Below are 18173 nucleotides of genomic sequence, written 5' to 3'. Positions count from 1 at the left end.
GAGTCTCGCTCTGTCGCCCAGGCTGGAGTGCAGTGGCGCGATCTCGGCTCACTGCAAGCTCCGCCTCCCGGGTTTACGCCATTCTCCTGCCTCAGCCTCCCGAGTAGCTGGGACTACAGGCGCCGCCACCACGCCCGGCTAATTTTTTGTATTTTTAGTAGAGACGGGGTTTCACTGTGTTAGCCAGGATGGTCTCGATCTCCTGACCTCGTGATCCGCCCGTCTCGGCCTCCCAAAGTGCTGGGATTACAGGCTTGAGCCACCGCGCCCGGCCTCTGGAGCTTCTAATACATCCTTTTTTTCCCCCCAACTGTGTAGTAGTCAGTTGGATTGGGGCATCATAATTGATTTTGGCAAAGTCCCCTCTGATTGGACTGACTCTTAGGTTTCCAGTTTTTTATCAAGGGTGCCGTAGTAAGTATTCTCATACATACATCTCTGCATTGTTTCTTATGCAATGTTTGAGAGTCCAGGAATGGTGCTCGCCCATCCAACCTGATCCCCCTGCCCGCAGCCCCTTGCTACCCTTTGTCTTGCTGATTACCTTCCTTTAAATCAGTCCATCTAGACGTTGGTGTTAAGAGGCTTCCCTTGGGAGGGGTGGCCCCAGATAATATCCATCTTCCTCTCCCCAGGCTCTGAAGAGCGGCCATTCCTTAGATTCGAAGCCGAAAACATCTCCAACTACACGGCCCTTCTGCTGAGCAGGGATGGCAGGACCCTGTACGTGGGTGCTCGAGAGGCCCTCTTTGCACTCAATAGCAACCTCAGCTTCCTGCCAGGCGGAGAGTACCAAGAGGTGAGAGATGTTGCCTGGAGCTGGCTAGGCTGGGCAGAGGACCACAGAGGGAAGATGGACTGGAAGCTTGACCTTCTGGGTCTGAGGATGATGCTGATGGGAGAGGAGGGAGGCTCAGCAAACCCTCCATTTTGTCCACTACCTTCCCCTTTCTCATTCCCTAGCTGCTCTGGAGTGCAGACGCAGAGAAGAAACAGCAGTGCAGCTTCAAGGGCAAGGACCCACAGGTGAGCCCGCACCTGGAAGGGAGCTGAGCTGCAGGAGGGATGGAGGGTGGTAGTCTTCCATCCCAGGCCAGAGGCGGGAGGTGGGAGCAGATACAGCCAGGTAGGGTGGAAAGGGCTTAAGCTTCTGAGATGGCCAGGCCTGGGTTTGAATCCCAGCACTACACTTACATCTCTACAACCTTTGACAAGTAGATTCATCTCTCTGAGTCTTAATGGGCCCACCTGTAAAATGGGGATAATGATCCTGTCTCACTGGGCTTACAGTGAGGATTCAGGAAGCTAATAGGTGTAAGGCACCTGGCTCATAGACACAAGGACTAACAAGTCAGCTTCCAGCATGAACAGGGATTGGGTAGGTTGAGAGTTGTGTCCCTCTGCAAATGATTCCTGATATAGCACATCTGACAGATTCTGATGTGGTTTTGGCCAAAGCACAGGATGAAATCTGGTTCAACCCAGGTTCTCCTGGAGGACTCATCATCATCCCTAGAGGCCTCCTGCTCCTGCTCCTAAGTGCAGCAGGTGCTGGGTAAGGTGAGGGCAAAAGAATGCCGGACTTGGGATCAAGACACAGGTTCAAATCCTGGCTGCCATTCTGTTATTCAGCTAACATTGATTAAGCACCCACTCTGTGTCCATGTACTTGCGGGTACCGGAGATTTAATTGTGAAAAAGCAGGCTTGGTGCGGTGGCTCACACCTGTAATCCCAGCACTTTGGGAGGCCGAGGCAGGTGGATCACAACGTCTCCATCTCACGGTCTCCTGAGTGGTCTCAGGAGTTCGAGACCAGCCTGGCCAACATAGTGAAACCCTATCTCTACTAAAAATACAAAAAACATTAGCCAGGCATGGTGGTGGGCACCTGTGTAGCCCCAGCTACCTGGGAGGCTGAAGCAGGAGAATTGCTTGAACCTGGGAGGCAGAGGTTGCAGTGAGCCAAGATCACACCACTGCACTCCAGCCTGGGTGACAGAGTGAGACTGTGTTTCAAAAAAAGAAAAAAGAAAGAAAAAGAAAAAGTAGTCAGTTTACAAATGTTATTGGCAGTGGGTAGGATGGAATAAGGTGGTCAGGTTACATTTTGTTAAAAAAGTGACATTTGAGCCAAGATCAGCAGAGGGTGAGGAGCCGACCGTGGCGTATCTGGAGGAGGGGCAGGACTTTTGATTTCACTCTGAGGGAGGTATTTGGGAGGCCAGGGGAGGGCCGAGCAGAGATGTGACTGGTCTCACCTGTGTACTAAGAGGGTCATTCTGGCTACTGTGGTAGAGTAGCCTCCATGGGGAAGGACAGGAGGAGGGAGAGCAGTGAGGAGCGAGTGATGGTGGTGGCTCGGACCAGTGAGAAATGCTCAGATTCCAGATGCATTTTGAAGATGGAACCACCAGGATTTCTGGGTGGGAAATTATGGGGTATGACTAACAAGAAGTGTCAAGGCTGATTGGGGTTAGGGCCTCAGTGACTGAAAAGACAGAATTAATGAAAGTGGCAAGATCTCAGGGGGAAGCATGTGTTTTAGGGAGGACCAGAAGCTTGGTTGTAGGTGCCAGTTAGACACCCCATTGAAGGTGATGCAAGAATCTGGGGTTCAGGATTCAGGGCTGAGCATTCCTCCTGCTCTGGGCTGTGGCTTCATCAGCTTCCCGCCTGGTTGGGAGGGGCCTGTAGTTTTCAAGGCTTTCAGAAGCCTATGGCTTCTGAAGAGGACGTTCCTGGGGGCAGTACAATTCAAGGGGGTAGGATTCTGTGCCCTCACCCCTGGGCCGAAGGAAAGTTTGCCAGTCACAAAACTAGCTGAGCCCCGGGACTCCCTGCAGCACACACTATGCATGCTCCACTGTGCCCCAGAAAACCCGTGGGTTCTTTGTTCCTGAACTTGAGTGCCCCATCCCCAGTCCTGGGAGCAGAGGCCGGGCCTGGGTGTGGTAGGGAGGGCTCAGCGGTGCCACCTGGTGGCATGCTTGGGCATGGGCCTGATATCCCCTCACTCCTTCCCCCAGCGTGACTGTCAAAACTACATCAAGATCCTCCTGCCACTCAGCAGCAGTTACCTGTTCACCTGTGGCACAGCAGCCTTCAGCCCCATGTGCACCTACATCGTGAGTGCCCTGTCCTTAGCCCTGAGGCTGGCCTGGGAACTGCCCCTCTTTCTGCCTCAGGGATCCTGTTCTTTAGCATGGACCCCTGGTGAAAGGCAGGGCCCAGAGGGAGGTTTCTGGGTACCACTGGTCTCCAAGAGCCCTGAGGCCCCACACCCTGGCACAAAGCTCAGCCCTGACAGCCATGTCTCCCTGTGCAGGGAGGCATGCAGTCACTCACCCATGAAGATCCTGTCCCACCCAGGCCTTGCTGCCCTCTCCTGCTTCTTCCAGCATCTCTCCCTCTCCTTTGCTTGATTCTCTTGTCTTATCTTGTACACCCCCTCCTCAGCACACACCCCTAGCAGAGGGTGGCATTTGATGCTGTGGATTGCAGCCCAGCTTTGGGGTCAGACATGCCTGGGTTTGAATCACATTGCTGCCCCTTCCAGGCTCACATCATTTTCTTTTTCTTTTTTTTTTTTTTTTTTTGAGATGGAGTCTTGCTTTGTCGTCCAGGCTGGAGCGCAGTGGCGCGATCTCGGCTCCCTGCAAGCTCCGCCTCCTGGATTCACGCCATTCTCCTGCCTTAGCCTCCTGAGTAGCTGGGACTACAGGCGCCCGCCACCGTGCCTGGCTAATTTTTTCTATTTTTTAGTAGAGACGGGGTTTCACAATGTTAGCCAGGATGGTCTTGATCTCCTGACCTCGTGATCTGCCCGCCTCGGGCTCCCAAAGTGCTGGGATTACAGGCGTGAGCCACCACGCCCTGCCAGGCTCACATCATTTTCTAAGCCTCACCTCCTCCGCCAGGTGGGTCTGATAACGTGTCCCACATCGGGTCACTGTGAGACAGTGCAGCCCTGTGTCTGGTGAGGCCTCTCTGGAAGCCAACTGTCCGGGTTCAAACCCTTCGGCCCCGTGTCCTGGGGGAGCAGGACAGCCTCCCTGACACCTGACCCCTTCTATCCCGCACACCTCACCTGCCTGTAGAGTTGCTTTCTCCTGCACACCTCTCGCTTTCTCACCAAGCCCGCTGCTCATTCCCTGGAGTGCCCCTGAGCCCGTGTGTCCACCCTCCTGCAGAACGTGGAGAACTTCACCCTGGCAAGGGACGAGAAGGGGAATGTCCTCCTGGAAGATGGCAAGGGCCGTTGTCCCTTCGACCCGAATTTCAAGTCCACGGCCCTGGTGGTTGGTGAGTGTTGGGGGCAGGCTGGGTTCATTGAAGTTCCATGTGGGGGCACGTAGGGCCAGAGGGCTAGTTCTGGACAGGCTGGGTTCATGCCATGCTTATTTCCAAGGGCACAGAATGGCCATGGGCTTGCCTTGGGTTTGGTTTTTCCAAGTTCCAGCTTCCTTCTCTGCCCACCACAGGCAAAACGGGCAGTGCTGGGGTCACTCTGGGTCCTGAGCAGGGAGAAGGGGCCGTGCTGAAGAGCCCGTTCCCATGGGAATGTTTTCTTGGCAGATGGCGAGCTCTACACTGGAACAGTCAGCAGCTTCCAAGGGAATGACCCGGCCATCTCCCGGAGCCAAAGCCTTCGCCCCACCAAGACTGAGAGCTCCCTCAACTGGCTGCAAGGTGAAGTCCTCTTGCCACCACGCAGAGGGCAGGGATCCTGTTCACTGGGCCCTAGAAGGGGGCCCTTTCCCCCAGAAGGGCCTGTCTCCAGGATTTCTGGGCTGACTCTGAGCTCCTGACCCCGTCCCTACAGACCCAGCTTTTGTGGCCTCAGCCTACATTCCTGAGAGCCTGGGCAGCTTGCAAGGCGATGATGACAAGATCTACTTTTTCTTCAGCGAGACTGGCCAGGAATTTGAGTTCTTTGAGAACACCATCGTGTCCCGCATTGCCCGCATCTGCAAGGTGAGGGGAATGGGGCGACAGGGTGGCCACCCTAGGGACCTCAAAGGCTCCACAGCTGCAAGATCACCCACATCCATGCATGGCCTTTCCCATCCCCCAGGGGGTACAGCTTGGCTAGCAGCTTTTCTCTCTCACCTTTTAAATTAAAATATCTTACTACTTTTATTTTTTTTCTTTTTAGACAGGACCTTTGCTTTGTCACCCAGGCTGGAATGCAGTGGCACAATCACGGTTCACTGCAGCCTCGACCTCCTGGGCTCAAGCAATTCTCCTACCTCAGCCTCCCGAGTAGCTGAGACTACAGGTGTGCGCCCACACACCCAGCTAATTTTTGTATTTTTTGTAGAGATGGGATTTTACCGTGTTGCCCAGGCTGATCTCAGACTCGGCTCAAATGATCCACCCACGTCGGCTTCCCAAAGTGCTGGGATTATAGGCATGAGCCACTGCACCCAGCCATTTTTTTTTTTTTTTTTTTTTTTTTTTACTTAAAAAATGTGAAAATAGCCGGGCGTGGTGGCTCACACCTGTAATCCCAGCACTTTGGGAGGCCGATGTGGGTGGATCACCTGAGGTCAGGAGTTTGAGACCAGCCTGGCCAACATGGTTAAACTCCATCTCTACTAATAATACCAAAGTTAACTGGGTGTGGTGGCACATGTCTGTAATCCTAGCTACTCAGGAGGCTGTGGCAAGAGAATCCCTTGAACCCGGGAGGTGGAGGTTGCAGTGAGCCGAGATTGTGCCATTGCACTCCAGCCTGGGTGACAAAGCAAGACTGTCTCAAAAAAAAAAAAAAGTGAAAATAGAGAACCGTACACACAAAAATCGCTTACAAGATGAAGAGGCACTGTAGCATCAGCTGGAGGGCACAGACCCCAGAGGCCAGCTGCCCAGGTTCAAACCCTGATGGCCTAGGATCTTGGGCAAATCCTCACCCCCTCGGTGAACAGTTTCCTTGCCTGTTAAATAGGAATAATAACACTGACCTCAGAGTTGTTAAGTGAATTAATTTAATTAATCCACGTAAAGCTCTTAGAAATGTGGTGGGCAGTGACTAAATGTGAACTATTAGTGTTACCCTACCACGCCAGCACAAGAAGGAGTCACTGTTAACATTTTAGAATGCCCTCTCCTCATCTTTTTTTTTTTTTTTTGGCATATGTGTAACTATGTATTTATTTATTTTTTTTTAATTCATTTTTTCCTTTTTGAGACAGGGTCTCACTTTGTCACCCAGTCTGGCATGCAGTGGTGAGATTTCACTGCAACCTCCACTGCCCAGTCTCAAGCAATCCTCTCACCTCAGTGCCTCATGTAGCTGGGACTACCAGCATGCACCACCATGCTCAGCTAATTTTTTTGTATTTTTTAGCAGAGACAGGGTCTCAAACTCCTGAGCTCAAGTGATCCACCCACCTTGGCCTCCCAAAGTGCTGGGATTACAGGCATTAATAATATAAGTACAGTCCCGACCTTGTGCTTATATTATTAACTCCCTCATGAACATGGCATTAGGCTGTATTGGGGTCCTTTGGCTTCCTTGTTTGCTCGGCAGTGAATCGCAGCCTCCTTTCCATATTTAGGAAGGCTCTGCTTGGTCACGTTAAGGACCATCCTCCTGATGGACATGTACACTGCCTCCAGGTCTTCTGACTTTAGATGGAAGTTGGTCCTGGCCTTCTCCTGCCCTTCAGTCCTGGTGTCTGGGGTGGGTCCATCAAAGCAGTCCTGTACCATGCATCCCTGTCATGGCTCAGCGTGTGCCTAAGCCCAGCCCTTCCGCCTCTCCCTCCAGGGTGATGAGGGTGGAGAGCGGGTGCTGCAGCAGCGCTGGACCTCCTTCCTCAAGGCCCAACTGCTGTGCTCACGGCCCGACGATGGCTTCCCCTTCAATGTGCTGCAGGACGTCTTCACCCTGAGCCCCAGCCCCCAGGACTGGCGTGACACCCTTTTCTATGGAGTCTTCACTTCCCAGTGGTAGGGTCCCCAGACGCTGGAGATGGAAGGGTGAAGGGTGGCTGGGGCTGGGGCCCCCAGGGCTCCTGGGTTAATCTGATTATTTCCTCTGCAGGCACAGGGGAACTACAGAAGGCTCTGCCGTCTGTGTCTTCACCATGAAGGACGTGCAGAGGGTCTTCAGTGGCCTCTACAAGGAGGTGAACCGTGAAACGCAGCAGTGGTACACCGTGACCCACCCGGTGCCCACACCCCGGCCTGGAGCGGTGGGTACTGGCTCCCTGTACCCAGAAGGGGTGCTAGGAAGATGTGGGTCCCCACACCATGCTGGAACCAAGGCTGCCTAGCCTCGGGCAGATCACTTGGCTTCTCTGAATCTGTTTTCTCGTCTTTAATATGGGACATAGGCCCAGGCCTGCTTTGTCTACTGGGTTAGAGGTAACTATGAATGTTAGAATGTCTTCAGTTCTGTTTTAGGATACAAGTGTGTCCCCATCAGGGCGCTTGCTGGGGGCTGCTACAATCATCTCTTCACTTGGGCCTGTCCCTTACTCAGCTGCAAGCTGCTTATTTAATTATCAAGTGACTGAATGGGCAAGCTGTGGGGAAATAGTACTTTCTTCCTCCCTTCTAGCCTAATGGGCTACCCTGAAAGCAGACCTTGAGACAAGGATAGATGTGCCAAATAGTTTATTAGGGAGGTGATGCCAGGAAGCAGCATGAAGGAATAAGAAGGTTGAGAGGAGGAGGGAGGGAAACCAAAAGAGGGTGTGTCAGCGAGCCGTTGTTGCTGTGGGCAGCTGGAGCTGGGTCCCGCTGGAGCCCCTGACAGATGGTGTGGAGCACCTCTCAGAATTTCAGGAAGCCCCAGGTGGGGCAGGAAGGAACTGCCGACTGTGCTGGGGCGCTCTGCCCAGCCAGGGCTTCCTGAGAGCACTGGTGAAGGGTGCGGAGGAGCAGGGAGTGTGGTCCTGGTTCTTGAGGCCCCTGGGCATATGAGGCTGGGGTGGTAGGTGGGGAGGAGGCACAGCAAGGAAGCCCTCCAAGCACTCAGTTTCCCCATACCCTGGGCTTTGTCCTTGCTCCCTCAGACGTGCACGCCGGCTCTGTAGAGCACTGCCAGGGATGTACCCTGGCTCTGGGCCGGGGGACAGACACTGCTACTGTCCACTGGGAACCAGGGCCCCCATCCTGCCTGCTGCCCCCAGGTGTGGCTGGCCTCATGCCGCTGCTTTCTCCTCTAGTGCATCACCAACAGTGCCCGGGAAAGGAAGATCAACTCGTCCCTGCAGCTCCCAGACCGTGTGCTGAACTTCCTCAAGGACCACTTCCTGATGGACGGGCAGGTCCGAAGCCGCATGCTGCTGCTGCAGCCCCAGGCTCGCTACCAGCGTGTGGCTGTACACCGCGTCCCTGGCCTGCACCACGCCTACGATGTCCTCTTCTTGGGCACTGGTAAGTGTCTGCAGCCCAGCAGGCTCGGGAAGGGGTGCACGTGACCAGTGGGTCATGGGCGGTGGGGTCCACCCTGGGCCTGAGTCCTGTCCACACCCCAGGTGACGGCCGGCTACACAAGGCGGTGAGCGTGGGCCCCCGGGTGCACATCATTGAGGAGCTGCAGATCTTCTCATCGGGACAGCCTGTGCAGAATCTGCTCCTGGACACCCACAGGGTGAGCAGAATCTGCTCCTGGACATCCTGGCAGGGTGCTTGGGGGGGTGCCCTCCATGAGCACCAAGCAGTCCCCACCCAGCTTCTCCTCCCTTGCCTCAGCAGGATGGAAAGATACAGGATCCAGTCATGAGCTATTAGAAAGTGGGGTTGCCGGTTACATAGCAGGCCTCTTGGGGGTGGCTCTGGGAGGCATACGTGCTGGGTGGCCATGAGCAATGGCCCTGGCTGCCCGTGCCCGCTTCTCATCCCCGTGTCTGGCTGTGCAGGGGCTGCTGTATGCGGCCTCACACTCGGGCGTAGTCCAGGTGCCTGTGGCCAACTGCAGCCTGTACCGGAGCTGTGGGGACTGCCTCCTCGCCCGGGACCCCTACTGTGCTTGGAGCGGCTCCAGCTGCAAGCACGTCAGTCTCTACCAGCCTGAGCTGGCCACCAGGTGAGCATTCCCAAAGGCCCCTTCCCATCTGTCCAGCGCTGCACAGGTGGCTTCAGAGCACCATCCTGGGCCCTCCTCGGGACTGCCACATGGCCTTATTTATGTCCACTGTCTCAGCATAATTATTAATTAGCTCTCCTGCTTCCTCTGAAGTGCAATTCAGACAAGAAGTTATGTGTTTGTCTTGGCTACCTGTGAAATGAGGACATGATTTGGTTATGTATGAAGTACCACAACTTTGAAAAGCCTTGCGGAAAAAATGTGGATTAGCATGTGAACGTGCTTTAGTAATAGTAGGGCTATGAAACAGTCCGTTAACAAACCCAGTAAAAATTGGTTTCAGAATAACCTATTTGGGTCATAAAATGTTCATTTAGAAAATAGGGTTGAACACAAACAAAAACTACCCCTTATCCTACCACCTAGAGAGAATCACAGTGAGATTTTGATATATTATCCTCTCAGATTTTACTACATGTGTGTATAGAAAACAAAAATCCTTTTATTTTGTTTTATTTTATTTTATTTTACTTCATTTCATTTCTTTTTTTTTTTTTTTTTTGAGACAGAGTCTTGCTCTGTTGTCCAAACTGGAGTGCAGTGTCGCAATCTCAGTTCACTGCATCCTCTGCCCCTGGGTTCAAGCAATTCTCCAGCCTCAGCCTCCCAAGTAGCTGGGATTACAGGCGCCTGCCACTACACCTGGCTAATTTTTGTATTTTTAGTGGAGGCAGGGTTTCATCATGTTGGCCAGGCTGGTCTCGAGCTCCTGACCTCAAATGATCCACCCACCTTGGGCTCCCAAAGTGCCGGGATTACAGCCATGAGCCACCATGTCTGGCCAAACATTCATATATTTTATATAACATTGGGAACTCTCCTGTTTGTAGTGTTCTTGCTTCACATATGGATACACCTGGTGTCAGTTTTTACAAAAACCAAGTGAGTTTTGGTGCATATGCCAGGAGGGACACCCCAGAATGTTAATTGTCATGATCACTGGCTGGTAGATGCTGTGATTTTTGTAGTGTTTTCATCTTTCATGCCTGGTTGAGTTATCTGTCTCCTGAGTGTATCCAGAATTACTGTCCTTTATTTTTTATTACACAGATAAATGCATGTGCATTGTTTTTTTAAAAAGATGAGAACACATCAAAAAAATTTTTAATTAAAAAAAAGAAAAAAAGAGAGAGATTTATACATACAGATCCCAGCTGTCCTTCCAATATTTTTCTTAGGGTACATACTATTTTTTTTTTTTTTTTTTTTTTTTTGAGACGGAGTCTCGCTCTGTCGCCCAGGCTGGAGTGCTGTGGCCGGATCTCAGCTCACTGCAAGCTCCGCCTCCCGGGTTCCCGCCATTCTCCTGCCTCAGCCTCCCGAGTAACTGGGACTACAGGCGCCCGCCACCTCGCCCGGCTAGTTTTTTTTTTTTGTATTTTTTAGTAGAGACGGGGTTTCACCGTGTTAGCCAGGATGGTCTCGATCTCCTGACCTCGTGATCCACCCGTCTCGGCCTCCCAAAGTGCTGGGATTACAGGCTTGAGCCACCGTGCCTGGCCTGGTACATACTATTTTTTATTATTATTTTTTGAGACAGGGTCTCTCTGTGTTGCCCAGGCTGGAGTGTAGTGGTGTGATTACAGCTCACTGCAGCCTTGACCTCCTGGGCTCAAGCGATCCTCCAACCTCAGCCTCCCAAGTAGGTGGAACGACAGGCGTGCGTCACCATGCCTGGCTAATTTTTCTGTTTTTTGTAGAGATGGGGTCTCGCCATGTTGCCCAGGTTGTCTTGAATTCCTGGGCTCAAACGATCTACCAGTCTTGGCCTCCCAAAGTGCTAGGATTACAGGTGTGAGCCACCGTTCCCGGCCACTGAGGTTACATACTGTTTATGTAATTAAGGGAAGTGTTATCTTAGCTTTGACTTGAAATAATGTGTAGACAGAGGAGATGCTGACTCCTGTGGGTGGGGAATCAGCTCAGGAAAGGCCCTTGCCCAGGCCCAAGTCTGCAGTGAGGGGTGAGGGAATGCGGGCTCAGCGGACTTCCTCGCCAATCCCAGAATTCTCTCTGGTCCTCAGGCCATGGATCCAGGACATCGAGGGAGCCAATGCCAAGGACCTTTGCAGCATCTCTTCGGTTGTGTCCCTGTCTTTTGTACCAACAGGTGAGGTGTCCCCTCAAAAGGTAGAGGAGAGAGGTGGGGACAAGTCTTCTTGGAACGCTCCCCCAGGCACAGATGTTGTAAATGCCTTTCCTCACATCCTCGCCCCCTACCCCTGTAAGCAGGTCCCCAGGAAGACTGAGTCCTGGGGTCCCCAGAGTTGCCCATCATGGCACCAGGGGCATAGCCCAGAGGGAGGCAGGGGAGCTTGGAGCTACTGTGGACACTGGCACCTCCCTACCCCATGCCTTTTCTGCCTGCAGGTGAGAAACCATGTGAGCAAGTCCAATTCCAGCCCAACACAGTGAACACTTTGGCCTGCCCACTCCTCTCCAACCTGGCGACTCGACTCTGGCTGCACAACGGGGCCCCTATCAATGCCTCGGCTTCCTGCCATGTGCTACCCACTGGGGACCTGCTGCTGGTGGGCACCCAACAGCTGGGGGAGTTCCAGTGCTGGTCGCTAGAGGAGGGCTTCCAGCAGCTGGTAGCCAGCTACTGCCCAGAGGTGGTAGAGGACGGGGTGGCAGACCAAACAGATCAGGGTGGCAGTGTACCCGTCATCATCAGCACATCGCGTGTGAGTGCACCAGCTGGTGGCCAGGCCAGCTGGGGTGCAGACAAGTCCTACTGGAAGGAGTTCCTGGTGATGTGCACACTCTTTGTGCTAGCCGTGCTGTTCCCAGTTTTATTCTTGCTCTACCGGCACCGGAACAGCATGAAAGTCTTCCTGAAGCAGGGGGAATGTGCCAGCGTGCACCCAAAGACCTGCCCTGTGGTGCTGCCCCCCGAGACCCGCCCACTCAACGGCCTAGGCCCCCCTAGCACCCCACTTGATCACCGAGGGTACCAGGCCCTGTCAGACAGCCCCCCAGGGGCCCGAGTCTTCACCGAGTCAGAGAAGAGGCCACTCAGCATCCAAGACAGCTTCGTGGAGGTATCCCCGGTGTGCCCCCGGCCCCGAGTCCGCCTTGGCTCAGAGATCCGTGACTCTGTGGTGTGAGAGCCGACTTCTAGAGGACGCTGCCCTGGCTTCAGGGGCTGTGAATGCTCGGAGAGGGTCAACTGGACCTCTCCTCCGCTCTGCCGTTCGTGGAACACAACCGTGGTGCCCAGCCCTTGGGAGCCTTGGAGCCAGCGGGCCTGCAGCTCTCCAGTCAAGTAGCGAGGCTCCTACTACCCAGACACCCAAACAGTCATGGCCCCAGAGGTCCTGGCCAAATATGGGGGCCTGCCTAGGTTGGTGAAACAGTGCTCCTTATGTAAACTGAGCCCTTTGTTTAAAAAACAAAATGTGAAACTAGAGAGGAAAGAGACAGCATAGAATGCAGCGCACACGGCCGCTCCAGTTCCCAGGGGCGCTGGGGATGCGTACAAAGTGGTTGAGACAGAGTCGGAAACTCTCACCAACTGGCCTCTTCACCTTCCGCCTTATCCTGCTGCCACTGGCTGCCCTGTCTCACTGCAGATTCAGAACCAGCTTGGGCTCCGTGCGTTCTGCCTTGCCAGCCGGCCGAGGATGTAGTTGTTGCTGCCATCATCCTACCACCTCAGGGACCAGAGGGCTAGGTTGGCACTGCAGCCCTCACCAGGTCCTGGGCTCGGACCCAACTCCTGGACCTTTCCAGCCTGTATCAGGCTGTGGCCACACGAGGACAGCGTGAGCTCAGGAGAGGCTTAGTGACAATGTACGCCTTTCCCTCAGAATTCAAGGAAGAGACTGTTGCTTGCCTTCCTCCATCTTAGCGTGAGAACCCGTGTGTCCCTTCCCACCACATCCACCCTCTCCATTTTTGAACTCAAACACGAGGAACTAACTGTGCCCTGGTCCTCTCCCCAGTCCCCAATTCACCCTCCATCCCTCACCTTCCTCCACTCTTAAGGGATATCAACACTGCCGAGCACAGGGGCCCTGAATTTATGTGGTTTTTGTATGTTTTTTAATAAGATGCACTTTATGTCATTTTTTAATAACGTCTGAAGAATTATTGTTTAATCCTAGCTCTTCGTCTTCAAGGATAGTTGCTTTTTGAGGTTGGTCTAGTTCTCTGAGTTCTGAGGGGTTCTGAACCTTCTCTGTGCAGGGTCCAGTGAGCCAGAGTCAGCCTAGCCTGGCCAGCAACATCTCCCTGTGGGGCGGCTCTGAGGTGGGGAACTTAAGCCACTGATAGGCAGAGGCAGGGGGTTCATTGTATTTACCTCAACCCCTTTATTCTGCATCCCCAATTCAGTTTAGCAAGGGTAGGGACACAAGGGTTGGGATGGGATGGGATGGGGGCCCTTTGTTAAAGTTTTTAATTTTTCAAATCGTGCAGTAAAATAGACTTTATTGATGTACAGTTCTTTACAACTTGACACCTGCAGAGACTCATCTAACCACCACCCCAATCAGGATACAGGAGAGCACCACCCCTCCTGCTGCCCCTTCATCCTCACACCCTCCCCCGGGGACACCCAGCACGGGTGTGGAGCACGGGTGTGGCTTGACTTCCCACTGGCCCCTGCTCGATATGCTGCTTATTCCTAGGATGATTGAAGGCTCCTAGAAGAGAAGTCCAGTCCTTCCTCACACCAGTGTATCTCATATCACACACAGGGTCAAACTTCTAAACCTTTATTACTGATTAGTACAAACACAAACGGAGCAATGACAATGGTAGTGAGGAGAGGCCCTGACAAGGAGGGCTACCCCTGCCCGGGGTGAGGCTGCACAGTGCCAGCTCCAGGCTGGGCCAGCATGGTCCGCGCTGGCAACACAGGCTTGATCTTGGCCACAGCTCAGCAGTAGAAAGGTTCCTGGACAGGGTGCCAGGACACACGCTGGGGCTGCTGTCACAGGACAATCTTAAAGGAGCTGAACAAGAGAAAAGGGGTGGGTTTTCTGCTAGAAGAGGAGGGTAGGGACTAAACCCACACTTGACCCCCCTTCTCCCTTTAGACCCTTCTTTGGAACGAACTGTGTCCCGTGTGTCAGCCCACTCTGGAAGAACTCCCTGAGACATCCAGAGGGAGCTTTCTGGACCCACACACAGGGTCAGAGCTTCTAAACCGTTATTACTAATTAGTACAAACACAGAGCAATGACAATGGCAGTGGCAAGGGGAGAGGCCTTGACAAGGAGGGCTGCCCCTGCCCGGGGAGAGACTGCCAGCTTAGCCGGCCCTGTGTGTGTGGACTGGGGCTTTCTCTCACCCTGGCACCACCTCCTGTAGCAATGTCCTAGGCCCAGAGGCAGCAAATCGGGACCTGCAGGTACCCAGAATGCAGGGGCACCACTGTCATACCTGGCAAAGTCTGGAGAACGGGAGATGACGTGCTGGAACTCAGAGAGGTTGATGGTTCCATCCCTGTCAATGTCAGACTCCTCCAGGATCTGGGAAAGGGAGAGTTTCAGGCCAGAGCCCCAACCCCTCCCTCCCACTCCCAGGCCCAGCTGGGGCAGGGCCTGTTTAGCTGCTCACGTTGTCGATGAGCTGCTTCATCTCAGATGCACTAAGCCGTGTGTCCTCGCCCTCTCCCGTGAGGCAGTTCACCAGCCGGCTGAGGTCTTCTCTGTTCAAGGTTCCATCATCATCAAAGTCTAGAGAACAGACACAGGAAGCCAAAAGACACGGTTGGGAGGGGCTCTGAGGTTCCACAAGCACGCCATTTCCCAAGCAGGGCCACCACAAAGCCCATGTGGGAAGGGGTGGTGTCCTGCCAGGCTGCTCCTGGTTCTCACCGAAGATGCGGAAGGCATAATGGGACTTGATGTCCGGCGTGGCTGTGTCACTGAACACACTGAGGAGGTCCAGGAAGTCCTCAAAGCTAAGGCTGTCTCTGGTTGGGGAGGTGGAGAAGACCCTGCAGATTCGCTCCTTGAAGGGGTTGGCCTAGGAAAACAAATGTCACAGGATGTGGCCCAGGTCACACACTCATTAAACCCTACCAGAAACTTGAGAGAGCAGGTCACAGGACTGGCACCAGGGAGCTCAGGCTCGTGGGGGTGAACGATCAGTGCTTTGGGGCCAACATGAAGGGCAGTGGGGGCACAGGAAAGCAAACTAACCCAGTTAGGGAAAGGACTGATATGGCTTCCTGGGAGTCAAGTGTTTAACCCAAAGGCAGGTCACATACAACATAAGTGTGGGCAGAGAGGGAAGAAGTCATCCTAAACAAAGGGAACGAGATGGGCTGGTTATTTTAAAACACAAATATTTAATTGAACAACTATTGTGTTACAGGCACTGGGCCAGGCCCTTTGCAGAGATATTTCGCAGCAGCCCCACAGAGTGGCAATCAGCCTCTAGAACAGGGTTCCTCAAACTTTAATAAGGTAACTCAACTCCTCTTAAGGGATAAAACTTCTCTGAACTGGCCGGGCGCGGTGGCTCACGCCTGTAATCCCAGCACTTTGGGAGGCCGAGGCGGGCGGATCACAAGGTCAGGAGATCGAGACCACGGTGAAACCTCGTCTCTACTAAAAATACAAAAAATTAGCCGGGAGCGGTTGTGGGCGCCTGTAGTCCCAGCTACTCGGGAGGCTGAGGCAGGAGAATGGCGGGAACCCGGGAGGCGGAGCTTGCAGTGAGCTGAGATCCGGCCACTGCACTCCAGCCTGGGCGACAGAGCAAGACTCCGTCTCAAAAAAAAAAAAACTTCTCTGAACTTCCAAGATTATGTTCTAGAATCCCCATTTGAAAAGCACCATTCTAGATAATTCTGCCAGGTGATTTTGGTCAAGTCCTTGTCCCCAGAAAATTAGAACTAAGTAGAAAAATGACCAGAATGGGGCCCAGTGACCCCATGATCTCAAAGCTAGTGGCAGATGGAGTTAGGGGGTCTAGCAGGGAGGGAGTGGTGGGAGAGGTGTCAAAGAGGGGAAGCGCTTGCACCTTGAGCTCTGGAAGGCTGAGAATCTGCTCGAAGGGCACTTGTGCCAGAAGTGACTGCTCCACGCTCCGCTGCTCCTGGGGAAGCAGCTCACAAAACCGCCTGTGGGCTCTGGTAGAGAGAGGGGAACTGTCGGTGTTCTCAGCGATCGGTTTCCCTGTGTGTTCATTCCCACTCCTTGCCTGCTGCTCATTATCAACCAGGTGAGGAGCTAAAACCACATGCACAGAACTTCCGAGTCATCAGGCAACAGTAAGCAAAAGGACATGTCACAAGGCAGTATAGCCTAGGAGTCTTTTCTTGCAATGAGTATTTACTGAGCATCTACTATGTGCTGGGCACTGATTCTAGAGATCCCTGAGGGATGAAGAGTTGGGGAAAAGGCCAGAAGTTGGCCCTAAAGAACTGGCCAGGCACGGTGGCTCACACCTGTAACCCCAGCACTTTGGGAGTCCAAGGCGGGCGGAGCATTTGAGGTCAGGAGTCTGAGACCAGTCTGAGCAACATGGTGAAACCCCTTCCTACTAAAAATACAAAAATTAGCTGGGCATGGTGGCAGTTGCCTGTAATCCCAGCTACTCAGGAGGCTGAGGCAGGAGAATCACTTGAACAAAGAGGCAGAGGCTGCAGTGAGCCGAGATCGTGCCCCAGCACTCCAGCCTGGGTGACAGAGCAAGACTCTGTCTCAAAAAAGAGAGAGAGAAAAAAAAACAAAAACAGGGAGAAAAGAGCAAAACCAAAAATCTCATTCTCACCATCACTCCAGGGATCTCTTGCCCTCAAAGCCTCCTTTTTAGCAGCCACCCTGAACTGTCCTCCTCCTCGGCCTCCGCCTCCTTCCCATGAGATTATCTTTGCCGCAGGAAGCCCAGGCACCTCCTCACTCAAAGTGCCCTGGCCTGCATAAAATCTGGCAAAAGGGCTTCCAGCCCAAGTTCAAATCCATTTACTCAGTGTTGTCTTAAGCAGTTATCAAACCTTTCTGAACCTGTTTCATTGTCCAATAATACCTCTCTCCTAAAGATTAAATTAGGTAATGCAGGCAACAATGTAGCACAGTCCCTGGCACATGGTGAGTGCTCAGAAAGCGAAAACGGTTACTGTATTATTCAGGTAAAGTTGGGAGAAAGAGACAGGCTCCCCAAGGCTTCTGTGGTTTAGCCACCGGGCAAGGTCGGCCCCTGCCGGACTGGGGCAGGAAGTTCGGCAGCGCTGAAGCTAGTGGAGCTCAGGGTCAGAGAGCCTAACTTTTCCTGGAGGCTGTGAGGTGGCTCCGCGGTGCCACGCTGGGGCCTCGGGCGAGGGCGGGGAGGGCGTGCCGGGAGAAGGGCGCAGCCCGGGCTGGGTCTCCTGGCCTCCAGCTCCCGGTCCTCTGCAGACCTCAGGCCAGCCACCGCCCCTCCCTCGGGACGGCGCCCCCGAAGCTGTCTCTAGAGGATCCCCGGGTCGGAGGCGGGGTTCAAGGCAGCACTTACAGGAGGATCTCCTGCTTCGTCAGGAACGTCAAGTCCTGGAAGGCAAAGCGAGAGCTGGCATTAGCGGACCGCTGGGAGGCCGCGGCCGCCCCGCAGCCCGCTCCGGACCCGGCTCCGGGGAACAGGCCCGCACACGAGCTCCCTAGGGCCAGGCGTCCCGCGCACCTGGTACTCGGCCAGCAGCTCCTTGGACAGGCGACTGCCCGAGCCCCCCATCTCCCCGCCGCGCGCACAGCTCCGCCAACTCGCCTCGAGACGCAGACAACTTTCTCACTTCCGCCCTTGGGCCGCGTCACTGCCCGGTCCCCGCGGCAACCGCTCCTGGGGCCACCACCCCCGGGCCCGCCCCGTCCTAAAAGCGCCCAGGCGTTCCCAGCCGGGTTTGTCAGGCGAGCCGCCGGCTCCGACCGGTCCCTGGTGAGCGGGAGGCGGGGCCCGGGGAGGGGCCCGACGCTCCGGGGCGGAGCCCAGGACTCACGGCCCCGCCTCCGGGGTGGGCGGGGGCGGGCCGCGCCGCGCGCGTGCGTGCTGGCTGCGTATGCGTCACGGGAGTCGTGACCTCGCTGTGGCCCCGGCAGCGGCTGCAGGGAAAGTCGCGAGGTCCATCCGCTTCGGCTG

At 54.3% G+C, this 18173-nt stretch overlaps 2 protein-coding genes and 1 pseudogene across 7 annotated transcripts; 2 read left to right on the top strand and 1 right to left on the bottom strand.

The window, feature by feature from the left end:
• The first annotated feature begins 252 nt into the window (after positions 1-252).
• On the top strand, positions 253-13204 carry SEMA4B (semaphorin 4B). 2 transcript variants are annotated; one of them, XM_031668411.1, is made up of 13 exons: positions 577-799; positions 964-1026; positions 3028-3126; positions 4192-4303; positions 4577-4690; positions 4824-4975; positions 6774-6955; positions 7050-7200; positions 8179-8389; positions 8491-8606; positions 8875-9041; positions 11126-11211; positions 11472-13204. In XM_031668411.1, exons 3-13 carry the CDS (start codon positions 3112-3114, stop codon positions 12209-12211), a joined length of 2046 nt encoding a protein of 681 aa, XP_031524271.1. In that variant the 5' UTR covers positions 577-799; positions 964-1026; positions 3028-3111; the 3' UTR covers positions 12212-13204. The 2 variants fall into 2 exon arrangements, with proteins under 2 accessions (XP_031524272.1, XP_031524271.1); XM_031668412.1 differs by lacking the exon at positions 6774-6955 and having other exon boundaries at positions 253-799; positions 11472-13179.
• On the top strand, positions 12534-13179 carry LOC110743717 (annotated as a pseudogene). Its single transcript, XR_002523191.2, has one exon. The product of XR_002523191.2 is annotated as an uncharacterized LOC110743717 (transcript).
• A 602-nt stretch (positions 13205-13806) lies between the features above and the next one.
• Positions 13807-17929, bottom strand: CIB1 (calcium and integrin binding 1). 4 transcript variants are annotated; one of them, XM_003901385.3, is made up of 7 exons: positions 17721-17928; positions 17556-17590; positions 16083-16191; positions 14930-15080; positions 14670-14788; positions 14493-14581; positions 13807-14062 (listed from the first exon to the last, which is right to left on the bottom strand). In XM_003901385.3, the coding sequence occupies exons 1-7, from the start codon at positions 17769-17771 to the stop codon at positions 14041-14043; spliced, it is 576 nt and encodes a 191-aa protein (XP_003901434.1). In that variant the 5' UTR covers positions 17772-17928; the 3' UTR covers positions 13807-14040. The 4 variants fall into 4 exon arrangements, with proteins under 4 accessions (XP_003901434.1, XP_009209200.1, XP_009209199.1 ...); XM_009210936.4 differs by having other exon boundaries at positions 14670-15080; positions 17721-17908; XM_009210935.2 differs by lacking the exon at positions 13807-14062 and having other exon boundaries at positions 14210-14581.
• Positions 17930-18173: the final 244 nt, after the last annotated feature.

The sequence above is a fragment of the Papio anubis genome, chromosome 7 (assembly GCF_008728515.1).
Source record: "Papio anubis isolate 15944 chromosome 7, Panubis1.0, whole genome shotgun sequence".
Lineage (NCBI taxonomy): Eukaryota > Metazoa > Chordata > Mammalia > Primates > Cercopithecidae > Papio > Papio anubis.
The sequence above is the reverse complement of the archived record's forward strand: the minus strand, read 5'-3'. Positions and strand labels throughout refer to the sequence as shown.